Genomic DNA, 12,021 nt, shown 5'->3' on the forward strand with positions numbered 1-12,021 from the left:
CCTCGCTGCTGGCCGACACATCGCGGTGAATGTGTTGGAGAGCGGGGTCACCCTCTTCTTTTTGGGGGGACTTCGTCACCGGAGCTTTGCTAGAAGGTCCCAGCGGCGAAGTTTGAAGACGAGGGAATGTTGGAGAGTCGTGACGTGGAAGGGATGATGTCGGAGACCTGATTTCTTCTGCGGTGTCCTTGTCTTTATCTTCGGCATCTTTACGATAAGCTTCCTTATCGTGAATGGTTTGTTGTGGTTCGCCAGCTTCGTAGGTAAGTTTGAGTTCTTTTACGAGAGACTCGTGCGATGCGTGGGATACTTTTGAGGTCGTGATGGGGGAGGATTTTGAGAAGGAGGTGGTTGAAGGGGGTGACGTGGAGCCGGATTTGGGGGAAGATGACACTTCCGTCTCGACTGTGCGGGGTGTGTACTCTTTGAAGTACATGACCTCCTTGAATTCACCGCCGGCAGCCTTTGTTGATTTCTGATCCGTCGGGTCTGGAGTTTTTACGCGATCGGCACGTGATTCAGAAACCTGTCTCGCAATGACGGTGACTTTCTCCTCCTTCATTTCCGCACTGAGCTCCGTTGTTGGGTGAGACTTGGTAAGAACGCCTTCAGAAACGGACTCTGGTTCTTTATCGAATACCTCGAGCGCTTCAGTGGTCAAGACTTCTTGTTGCAGTTGAGGCTGCGGTGTGTCCCCGCCGCGGGATGATTTTGGGGAGGAGGCGTCCATTGACGATATTTCGGAGGAGGATCGCTTTGGAGATTTTTCTTCCACTTCGAGTACAGTTTCGAGTTTGTCCTCGTCAGATAACCAGCCCCCGGAATCAGCCCCGATGCCAAACATGGCTCTGAGTACGGGTGTCGTGGCTAAGTTTTGGTCAGTCGGGGTCGGAGTGAGATCAGGTCGGAGGATTTTGACTTCTTGCTTTAATTGCGCGGCGGCTTCGCGAGCTTCATCGACAAATTTTTCGACATCGGTGAGGTTGGGTTTTTTGCGGGGGGATTTTTCTGGGGTTGATTGTTGAATTATGGTTGTTGTTGTGGTGGTAGTAGTGCTGCTTCCGGTGGATGGAGAATCTTCGGATATTTCGCGTTGCAATGTGGATGAAGTTGTGGTAGTTGTGATTTTTAGGCTTGAAGATTCTGGTACTTTCTCCTCCGAGACGAGTGACGAAGGGGGTGACGATGAGGAAGTCGGTTCAGGGTCCAAACTCATCTTCCCCTGCGATTCCAAACTCTGGCTGGATCCCTTTTCAATGACGGTTATCACGGAGCTAGATGTGCTGGTGGAATACATGCTGACGTTATCATAATCGCCGTCTTTTGATTCGGAATCTCGTCTCAATTTATCAGCACTTGCTGATTTTGGGACTTTCTCTGGAGGTGATGTTTGTTCAGTTTCTTCCTCTTCTTCTTCTTTGTGGACGACGCATAATTGCTGGAATAAGTTGAGGTCTGGCTTTTCTTGAATGGATGATAATGAATGAGCAGCAGCTTTCTTTTCCTTTTCGACTGCAATCTTTTCTAAATCGAGATCTTCGACGGCTTTTTCAGATTTGGTTAAAAATTTACTCTGAGCTGCTTTCTTTTCCTCGACTTCAACGTGGAATACTTCTTTCTCCAGTCGCTCTATTTCAGAGTCGAGATCTGACACTTGTTGGATATCATGAGTTAATAATGTTTTCGTGGTGGTTTCTTGTATTTTCTCAACAGATACTTCTTCAGATGGTTTCTCTTTTGCAGGTGACACTTTCTCTGTTTGTTTTGCAGGTGATGGTTTCTCTTTTTGTGTTACCACTGGAATTTTCTCCTTTTCTGGAGACACTTTCTCTGTTACTGGTGACATCTTGACTTCCCCTGGTGATATTTTGTCCTCTTTTTCTGGCGATACTTTTTCCTTCTCTTTTTCCAGTGATGGTGGTGCTTTCTCTGTATCCTTTGCTACTGATAATTTCTCTAATTCTTTCTCCGATGCCTTTGCTGGTGATAATTTCTCGGTATCCTTTACTGGTAATATTTTCTCTTCTTCTTTTGCTGGTGATACTTTTTCTGCCTCTTTTGCAGGAGATGATTTATCTGTTTCTTTAGCAGGTAATAATTTCTCGGTATCTTTTACTGGTGATACTTTCTCCACTTCTTTTGCAGGTGCAATTTTTTCTGCTTCTTTTACTGGTGATACTTTCTCCACTTCTTTTACTGGTGATACTTTCTCCACTTCTTTTACTGGTGATACTTTCTCCACTTCTTTTACTGGTGATACTTTCTCCACTTCTTTTACTGGTGATACTTTCTCCACTTCTTTTACTGGTGATACTTTCTCCACTTCTTTTACTGGTAATACTTTCTCCACTTCTTTTACTGGTGATACTTTCTCCACTTCTTTTACTGGTGATACTTTCTCCACTTCTTTTACTGGTGATACTTTCTCCACTTCTTTTACTGGTGATACTTTCTCCACTTCTTTTACTGGTGATACTTTCTCCACTTCTTTTACTGGTGATACTTTCTCCACTTCTTTTACTGGTGATACTTTCTCCACTTCTTTTACTGGTAATACTTTCTCCACTTCTTTTACTGGTAATACTTTCTCCACTTCTTTTACTGGTGATACTTTCTCCACTTCTTTTACTGGTGATACTTTCTCCACTTCTTTTACTGGTGATACTTTCTCCACTTCTTTTGCAGGCGAAATTTTCTCTGCTTCCTTTGCAGGTGAAACTTTCTTTGTCTCTTTTACTGGTGATACTTTCTCTGTCTCTTTTACTGGTGATAGTTTTTCTGCTTCCTTAGCAGGTGATACTTTTTCTGCTTCTTTAGCAGGTGATACTTTTTCTGCCTCTTTTACAGGAGATACTTTATCTGCTTCGTTTACAGGAGAATCTTTCTTTGCATCTTTTACTGGTGAAACTTTCCCTGCTTCTTTTGCAGGTGAAATTTGCTCTACTTCTTTTACAGGTGATACTTTCTCTGCCTCTTTAGCAGGTGATACTTTTTCTACTTCTTTTGCCGGTGATACTTTCTCTGCTGCTTTAGCAGGTGATACTTTTTCAGCCTCTTTCACTGGTGATACTTTCTCTGCTGCTTTAGCAGGTGATACTTTTTCTGCTTCTTTTACCGGAGATACTTTCTCAGCTTCTTTTACTGGTGATACTTTCTCTGCTTCCTTAGCAGGTGAGACTTTTTCTTCTTCCTTAGCAGGTGATTCTTTTTCTGCTTCTTTCACAGGAGATTCTGTCTTTGCATCTTTTGCAGGTGAAACTTTCTCTACCTCTTTTACTGGTAATACTTTCTCTTCCTCTTTTACTGGTGATGCTTTTTCTGTTTCTTTTGCAGGTGATAATTTCTCTTTGTCTGGTGACTCTTTTGTATCCTTTTGAACAATAACTGTCGTCTTCTCAATCTCAACTTTCACAGTACTTTCGGTACCGTTTGATATCCAAGTTTTAGTTTGTGACATAGAAGCATCTTCGGATATTTTTGATTCTATAGTTTTCTCAATTTGATACAGCTTTGGAGTATGTTCAATATCCGAGGAAGACGATTTTACCACCTTTTGAAGTTGCTCCTGAACAGTTGTGGCTGACTTTTCCTGTGATGATGATATTTCACTTTTAGAAGAAACAGTTTTACTTTCAAGTTTTTGAGCAACATCAGAAAATTCAAAAACTTGTGATTCTAATTCCGAAATAACTTCCTCAGTTTGTCTCTCTCTGATATCAGATTCTGACATGAATGCTGCTGCTTGTTGCTGTCTGAAAGTAAGTCCCACTTTCTCCGTAATTATTTCCCGTTCAGCCGGAGATTTAATGTTTGTATCTTTCTCCGAAGCAGATGATACTGGAATTGATGAAACTTTTGTAGTAGTGACCAATTCAACTGTCTTCTGAGTAAATTCCGACCCGCTGCTGGTTAGGGTAGGGATTCTCGATGGTTTTTCGGGTGCCTTTTTTATTTCGGTTGGCTCAATCGGAGCTAATTTTTCATCAGGTTTCACCTCTGCTTTTTCTGATGATGATGTCACTTTTTCCAGAATTTCTTTAGATTCGACTTTTTCTATCGATGTGTGGTCATCTTGTTTAATTGTCTGTTTTGATATTTCTATCTCTGCCTTAATGGACATAACAGGTCCGATCTTAGCGGAGACAATTGTTTCCATCACTTCTTCCTTATGCGTGAGAGGAGGTGGGGAAGACTTTTCCGGTTCTGTCACAACTTTCTCCTCCTTCTGTACTTTAGACGCTTCTTCAATGGACTCCACCGCTCTTGGTGAAACGGGAGCCACCAAGGAGGACAAAATTGACTCGACCACAATCTCCTTGGAAATTGAAGTCTTCTTTTGTGGCACCGATTCGTCGTCTCCTTCTATCGAAATATCACTGCTCGATTGCGGAGTGGCCAAAATTGGTTCGCTTTCTTCCTCAATAGATTCCTTGGCAGCTTTGGCCATCTCAACGGAGGCGGGCGCCACGGCAGCCGACACAATCGAGTCCAAAACCTCTTCGCGAGACACGCTTCTGTGGAAGAACGGCCTCTGTTGCTCTTCCAAAGTTTCCTCCAGCTTCTTAATGTCTTCTGGAGCAGTCGTAATCCCGGTGGCGAGCATGACCCCAGTTGACTTACGCACTGCTTGGGAAATTAGTCCGAAACTGCCCAGCGATTCTGAAACATTGTCGCTCTCGTCTTCTTCCGCGGAGACGTGAGAAGCGGGTGGTTCGACGTCCTTGTGGTGGTCTTGGTATTCTTTGCGTTTGACCATTTCTGCAGACACCATTCCGAGAAGGGTGCCCATTTCTGGTTCTGGGGAACCAGCGGCAGGACCAGCGAGAGGAACTGCGGCTGGTGGTTCCGGTTTTTTAACAACTTTCTCCTCCTTTGGTTTCTCAGTGGTAGGTTTGGTTACTGGAGGCTCGACTTTTTTGGATTCTACTTCCACGTGATGGTGTTTAATTTCTTTTGCAGCGAGTTTTTCGAGGGTCGAAGTTGTATCGCTGGGCTTTTTTGGGGTTGTTTCAACCACTGTTTTAACTACTTGTTTAGTAATAACTTCGACTTTTTTAGTCACTTTTTCCTCAGCTTTGACTTCAATAACGTCTTCTTTCGAGTCTTTCCTGGCAGTGGCTTGTAAAAATTCAGCCTCAATTTCAGACACTTTACTGTCTATTTCGGAAAGGCTTTTCTCTCGGGAAGGTTTCCGTTCCTGGGTGGACTTGGTTGTTGTTTCTTCCTCAACAACAATGTCGTCTTTGGATGGTTTATCAGTAGCAGGGGAGATTTCTCCAACTTTCTCCTTTTGCTTGTCTCCAGTTTCAATTTTTTCGGAGGGCTCAGGTTTTCCAGTAATTTTTTGGGAAGGTTCAGGCTTGACTTTCTCTAGAGTAACTTTCTCCTCAGTCGTCGTTTCAATTTTTTGGGAAGGTTCAGGTTTTCCAGTTTCAATTTTTTGGGACAGTTCAACTTTTTCAGTTTCAATTTTGTGGGAAGGTTCACTTTCGACTTTCTCTTGACTAACTTTCTCCTCAGTCATCGCAGTAAGCTTGGGGTGCTCAAGGCTCGTTAACTTAGCAGTCTCACCTGGAAACGGCGTAATTTCAGGTTTCTTGTCTTTTTCAACTTTCTCCTTTTCAGTTTCCACTTTGGAAGGCTTTGTTCCCTCTTCTACTCCTAATATGTCATGACTTTCAGACTTTAACTCGATATCGGTGGAAATTTCTTCTAAATCTTTAACCGTTGTGGGGGGACTGTCGGACGTGGAGACTTCCGAGCTGGAAGCGTCAACTTGCAGTTGGAGTAATTTTGGGGGACTGGGGGACCACTGACTCCAGCAGTGGAGGAGGTCGTGGTGGTCTCCACAACGACGACCTCTTCCTTAAGAATCACAATCTTTTCAGGCAAATCTTTCTTCTCCTCTTGAGGCGACTTTTCCTCTTGATCACTCTTTTCTACAATAAATCTCTTGGTTGAAGTCTCCTCTTTTTTGGATATCACAGCTTTCTCCGCTTTCACATCTTTCCTCTCTTCGGCAGTAATAGTAGTGTCGTCAGCCTTAACAATAATCTGTTGGGGGACAGACTCTTCTCCAGTAGTGATAACTTTCGTGGTTATCGTAGTGGTTGTGGTAGTCGTCGTTGTCATTGATGCGCTAGGCTTATCATCGCTAGGTTTAGCATCTGGAACAACGTCAGGTACGTTTTCATCAGTTTCTTCTTGTTTATCGGGGGAAGCTTCTTCCTCCTCAATGCTGAGGTCGAATTGCATCTCGTCGTCCTCTATGGAACCGGAAGTAGTTCCTTTCGGAGATGTAGTAGCAGCAGCGTCTGCTTTCGTGGCAGGTGGACTCATCAAGTCCGTAGTGCTGGAAACGCTACCCTTTCCTCCAGAATATGGAGTTTCAATCGCTTTGGAATGCACAACTTCCCCACTTTTGGAAAGCATCTCTGCCTCCTGATTTTTCAGAGTGGTATAAATTTCATCATCTCCGATGGGCATATTGGTTAAGTTGTGTAGCCGCGTGAGGACGTCTTTATGCTTGGTGTCCTGTGGGGACGTCCCAACTTGCGCGTCGACAGACTCTGTGGTCATTTGTTGCGATCGGGAAACCGTTTCCGGTTTAAGTTTTTCTTTCTCTGGAGTCCCGACTTGTGTCTGTAGCGGGCTGCACGCCTTATCCACCACTTTTACGGTAACAGTAGATTCAGTCGCTGGAGGGGAAGGGGTAGGTTTCTGGGGCTTTGCTGTTTCTACTTTCACTTGCTGTTTTTCAACCCGAATTTGTTCACTCGTCGTGGTAGTCGTCGTTAGCGTTAAGCTTGTTGGAACTTGGGCTTGTGCTTGAATATTAGGTACCGATGCGTCCAAAGTCTTATCATCCTCTTCTTCCTGATCAGTCATATCATGTTCCGTGAGGGTGAAAGTATCATCAACTCTGGAGCTCGTGCTATCATCCACCCCATCATCGAAGGATGACGGGGTAACTACTCCCTTCCTAATAATATCTTTGCCCAGGGTCTCCTTTTTCGGAGAGGTTAAGCTAAAGTCGGAAACCTCGCCTTCCGTGTCAGGCTCTCTGCTACTGCTATCTCTAATAATGCTAACACTAGCGCTCGTCGTGGTCACGCTAATCCCCGTGTCGAACGCGGACTGAGACTGACTCTCGGTCTCTTTCTCCTCCGAAGAGTAGGAATGCTTTCCCTTCTCCGGAGTCCCGAATCCGACAGACTCCTCGGACTTGGAGGAGGCACGATCCACCGCACTTGTGATAGTCGTAGTAGTAGTTGTGGTGAATTTGACACTTTTCACCTCCTCGTCCCCTGGGCCTGCCTCCCAGTGGACTGCGAAACATCAGGTAAGTAACAAAGGTCACACACACAGAAACACGGGAATAATTGTTTTTTTCATAAAATTAATAGATGTCTCTAATCATCCTGTATTTATGTAAAATGGTTATCCTCGCAATTATTTAAACTAATTGTGATTAGTTTAGTTTGTCAAAACTTTTAGTTTTGGTGTAAGCGCAAGCAATAAGTATTTTTTTTTATTTAGCGTGGGACCAACTCCCACTTTTGATAAGTAATTATTAATACTTTTAAAATTTGTGGTGTAATATGAATCATTATTTTGACGCAAGGGTTAATACTGACTGCGGTTAGTAAAGTAGTGCGGCACGTGTGAAAAGGAACAATTTTGTAAACATGTACGTTAGGTGATAAATATAAATATAATAATAATAATTAAATTAAGGAATTTAAATAATAATTAATCAATCAATCAGTCAGTCAAATATGCACGTATTGTTATTAAATGGCAGATTAGCACGTCACTGCTGCTGCTGGGTTGTTAATAATGCACATTTATGGCAATAAATTCCGGAGTAAATAACGCACTCGCTCATAAAATATAAATAAAATAAACAAATTTCAACATGTTCACCGTTGTGTCACCTTTGCGATAAAATTATAAGAAAAATACTGTATTTCCTCATTCATATAATTAATAAATATGCGGAATGCAAGGCATTTGCAGAATGCATCGGCTTTTATGCAAGAATGGCATGGCAAAGTCGCAGGGCATATAATAACTATTTATGGTAATTAAGTAAGTAGCTGGTGAAGAATAAATATGAGCGAATGAAATATTTTGGTAAAAAAAATAAGTAAAATAAAAATAATTCGTGCAGTGTGTGTGGGTGAGAAAACTGGTTCAAAATGAGACCAACTTTCTCTCAACATTTGTACAACAAACTCTCGCAACCATCTTAACTTTCTCCACTCTCGACAATCATTAAAAATATATCAGTCACTGTAATTGTTACACTTTTGCACTTGGTAATATTTACTACTGTGTAGTTACGAAAATGGCAATTCTTGTGCGGCATGGGCAAGTATTTTATAACATAATTTCACATTTTCTCCAACTTTCACTCACTCCTGGTAAGGCACTCATCGTTTAGAAATATTCAAACTGGCAGAGCAAAACCTGTGTGCAATACTTTGGTCAAGTTATGTCTATAACAGCCGTGTTTTAAAATACTTTCAGATCATAAATATGTTACCGTGCTCTGAAAATTCGTTTTATTGAGATAGATTTTATAGAAATTTTATAGAAATTTAAGGGTGAAAGCTGACAAACTTGGAAATCACGGACGTAATTTTATATACATTTTTTTGTGGAATTTCAGGAGTACAAAAGCTTTGGAAGAAGAAAGAAGTTTCTTTGAATTGAACGCAAGGCTGACAAATATCACAAAAACGGGTAGAAATTTTTAAATTATTGAAGTAGAATTTTTAAGATTGTAACAAAAAAGCCAATTTTACATAAATTACATTTGTAGCGAAATGTAATCAATAAATAGCAATTAAGTATTAATACAGGGATGTAATAATAGACGATTGATCAAGCTGCACATAGGTTTTCTTTTGCAGTGTCAATTTACATACGTATCATTTTCTTTAAAAAAACTTGATCCACTCTCATACACAAAATCACAAATGTACTCCAAACTAGCATACATACTTAAATACACACATTCCAAACAACCACACAACATAACAAAAATTCTAAAATTAACATGAATAAGAATTAAGAATAACAAACAAGATCACAAAAATTGAAATCAAACAATTGAAAAGAATGCGTGAGTGAACGAAATATCATAAAAATAGTGTCTTTTTTATTCAGGTACGAACATAAATTGTAAAGTGCTCACAAGAAAATAAAATTAATGTAGATAAAATAAATGAATAATTTTAAAGCAAGGTAATTATCTAATTATGTATTAGTGCTCATAGTTTATGCGATATTTTTATTTGGCACATAATAATTTGTGGAAATTATGGAAATTAATGGACAAATTTATGGAAAAAGAAGAAATCATCGCATAAACGTATCGCAACAATATACAAAAATTTTTGGTAAAGTGAAAGCACAGATTTTTTCAAGGGTGGGTGTACGTTTTACGAAACGACATGTTCAAGTCAAGATTAAAAAGTGAGGTAGTAGGTAGTACAGTAATAATAATGATAATTAAACGAGTAGTAGTAGGTGTAAGTATGGTAATGAGAGAGGTAGTAGTATTGGTAACACGAAGCAAAAAGGTAATAAATAGCTGAAAAATCTTGTAGCACGGTAAATATCCTCATTATGAAAAATTCTTATTCTGGAAAGCCTCAAAGAAACGCATGCTACTAAAAAGATTCAGCTCTGACTAAACAAAGTAATACTTGACGGTAGGTTTTTGCTGCTGTTTTTGGCTATTGACTGACTATTTATAAATATATTAAATATTTGCTACTAAACTTTGGTAAGTTTGGGTAAGGTTTGACTATGAAGGGTTCAGGTAACTGGATGGTTGGATGGAAATTAAAGGAATTATTGAAGGAGTAAATTACGTATGTATGAGATAAATATAGCTTTAGCTAGCTTGAGCTTTCGATGAGTGATCGATCGGGAAAGCAAACTTTTTTTTTCATTTCATTGCATAGAAATTTCTATCTGACACCTCGACATGACAAAGCGTCAGAATAATTTCATGGATAATATGAAAAAACATGTATCGTAAGTATATCGTGATTTAAAGAAATGATTCCAGCACAATGAAAACAAAGTCAGATTTGTTGATCTTACCTTTCGCGCTAACTTTCTCTTCGGGCCGCGATTCTAAAATAGAAATAAATCTGGTCAGTCAGACTGTCCAATTGGCTGCGCAGGTGCTGGGCGTCATGGGAGAATTATCGAGGGGGTTCCTTACTAACCTTTTTCTTCTGCGGAATATTTTTGTTCGTCTCTCTCGTACGAAGAGGTCATAACATTGGGACCGCCCTCTTCATCCGTGGGGGTCATACTTCTTCTCTTTGCCTGCTTATTTCTGAAAGCATCGGTCTGTGACAGGTCTTCTAATGACTCAGAGTCCTGATTGGGAGAAAAAGTAGACTTATTAATAAATATTCTGCACTTTTTCTTCTGATTTCAGAAGAAAAAGTGAAGAAGAATTCTGATTTCAGAAGAGAAAGCATGCATACCTTCATCAAGTCCTGTTCGTCATCAAGGCTAAGATTCCTTCTGTCTTGTTTGGTTTGTGGTTGAATGATTTGAGACTCGAGAGCTACTTGAGATTGGGCCAAAAGTTTCTCAGAGGCATCAGTGACTGGAGAAAGTTATGTATAAAATTGTTACCGAGTTTACGCAAGAAAACGTGACCACTGTAAAAATGTATTTATTACCTGGGGCGATATTTCCTATACAATGTTTTATAATGTCTCCACGCCCAATAGAATCTAGTGCTTTCTCCAACGTGTTCCCCGTAGCTCGGTCACCAGCTTGCTGCATCCACAATCTGAGCATAACGGTTGCCTGCGATGGGAACTAAGGTCAATTCAATTATAATTGTAAATTGGTGCATATTAATTCTTTTGGAAAAATGAAACATAAATAAAGGACACCAGTTTGTTAGAGATTTGAGTGAATTATAGTGTGTAAAGAAGAAGGCACAATTATTACAGGACACGGGACACGATGAAGGAACTCTAGATAGTGTGTGTGAAGTTTGTGAGATGGTTGATAAGTAAGACTACCGATAAGGACAGGTTAGATAAGATATACAAAAACAGTGTAGAGTAAAAATAAGTTCACTTCCGGGGCATGGACCAACCTGCTGATGGGGACTTTGAGGATATTCCGCTTCAATTATAGTAATGTCTGGATCAGTTATTCCCAGATTTCGTGCCAGTGGTATCCAATCGTCGTCCAGGAGGTTTGCAACATCGGAAATCTTGAGGTCCTATTGTTCAAGAAATAAAAAAACGTAAGTTCATAATTTTCAAAATTTGAACAAAATATAGATCCACTTACTCCACGATGAATCTCTCCAACCGAGAGAACCCCATGTCTTGGGGTGGAGGAGTAGGCTACATTCTTGATGTTGTACCGGTTCGTGTGCAAGGGCAGTCTTGGTGAGGAGGAGATGGAGGGCGGTAATGAAGGCTCGTCCGGCATGATTTGGTCGGGTAGGACAATGTTCAGGTTGCACACAGGAGCCTGATCCCCCTTCTGGGATGACTTAGAATCTACCATTATAATATTTTGGGTTTAAATTATGTTCAAATTTTGTATGCAATTTTTATGAAAATTGAATATTAATTACCTCGCATGAAGATTATACGACCCACCGCGTCAGCATTGACGTCTCGCAGGCGTACAAGGAAAGGTAACCGATTCTCTCTAAAGGCAATGAATTTCAGACGGAGTTGCTCTCCCGACTTGGTCACAGGGGCTAAGTTGCCAGCCATTTCGATCCATTGTTGTTTCCCCTCCAAGACTTCGACATCCCTACTTTTAGCTACCTCAGTGAAATGTTCTTGGCCTTCCAAAGTCTATGAAATAAAATATAAGTCAAAATATGGTTCAATTCGATCCAATTATTAGTGCTATTTACCTTCTCTTCTCGATCGTCCGTCATACAGAACACTCTCAGCCTGGCTTCTGTCAATTCAATTCTCTTGGCAAATATGACGAATCTATAAATAATAA

The 12,021-nt window shown here is 40.7% G+C and overlaps 2 protein-coding genes across 11 annotated transcripts in view; both read right to left on the reverse strand.

Moving 5' to 3' along the window:
• Nucleotides 1-12,021, reverse strand: part of LOC110858682 (ankyrin-3) — a 55,186-nt gene that overhangs the window by 11,022 nt on the left and 32,143 nt on the right. For 9 of the 10 annotated variants that reach the window (XR_004836828.1, XR_004836829.1, XM_035858849.1 and 6 more), the window contains 8 exons: nucleotides 11,927-12,008; nucleotides 11,636-11,864; nucleotides 11,344-11,558; nucleotides 11,144-11,272; nucleotides 10,716-10,857; nucleotides 10,515-10,639; nucleotides 10,248-10,404; nucleotides 10,120-10,152 (listed from right to left, as the gene is read on the reverse strand). Coding sequence is in view for 8 of the 10 variants with exons in the window: in XM_035858849.1 (XP_035714742.1) it covers nucleotides 10,120-10,152; nucleotides 10,248-10,404; nucleotides 10,515-10,639; nucleotides 10,716-10,857; nucleotides 11,144-11,272; nucleotides 11,344-11,558; nucleotides 11,636-11,864; nucleotides 11,927-12,008 (1,112 nt within the window). In the remaining 2 variants the exon portion in view is untranslated. The remainder of the gene's footprint in view (nucleotides 1-10,119; nucleotides 10,153-10,247; nucleotides 10,405-10,514; nucleotides 10,640-10,715; nucleotides 10,858-11,143; nucleotides 11,273-11,343; nucleotides 11,559-11,635; nucleotides 11,865-11,926; nucleotides 12,009-12,021) is intronic. The other variant, XM_022107530.2, reaches the window with a different exon arrangement.
• On the reverse strand, nucleotides 5,530-10,113 carry LOC118438484 (mucin-5AC-like). The gene has a single exon (XM_035858862.1). The coding sequence runs from the start codon at nucleotides 6,886-6,888 to the stop codon at nucleotides 5,713-5,715; it is 1,176 nt and encodes a 391-aa protein (XP_035714755.1). The 5' UTR covers nucleotides 6,889-10,113; the 3' UTR covers nucleotides 5,530-5,712.

The sequence above is a fragment of the Folsomia candida genome, unplaced genomic scaffold, assembly GCF_002217175.1.
Source record: "Folsomia candida strain VU population unplaced genomic scaffold, ASM221717v1 Fcan01_Sc022, whole genome shotgun sequence".
Lineage (NCBI taxonomy): Eukaryota > Metazoa > Arthropoda > Collembola > Entomobryomorpha > Isotomidae > Folsomia > Folsomia candida.

Excerpts from the sequence above, each read along its gene's own strand:
- LOC118438484 (XM_035858862.1), bottom strand. The coding sequence starts at position 6,888 with ATGACTGATCAGGAAGAAGAGGATGATAAGACTTTGGACGCATCGGTA.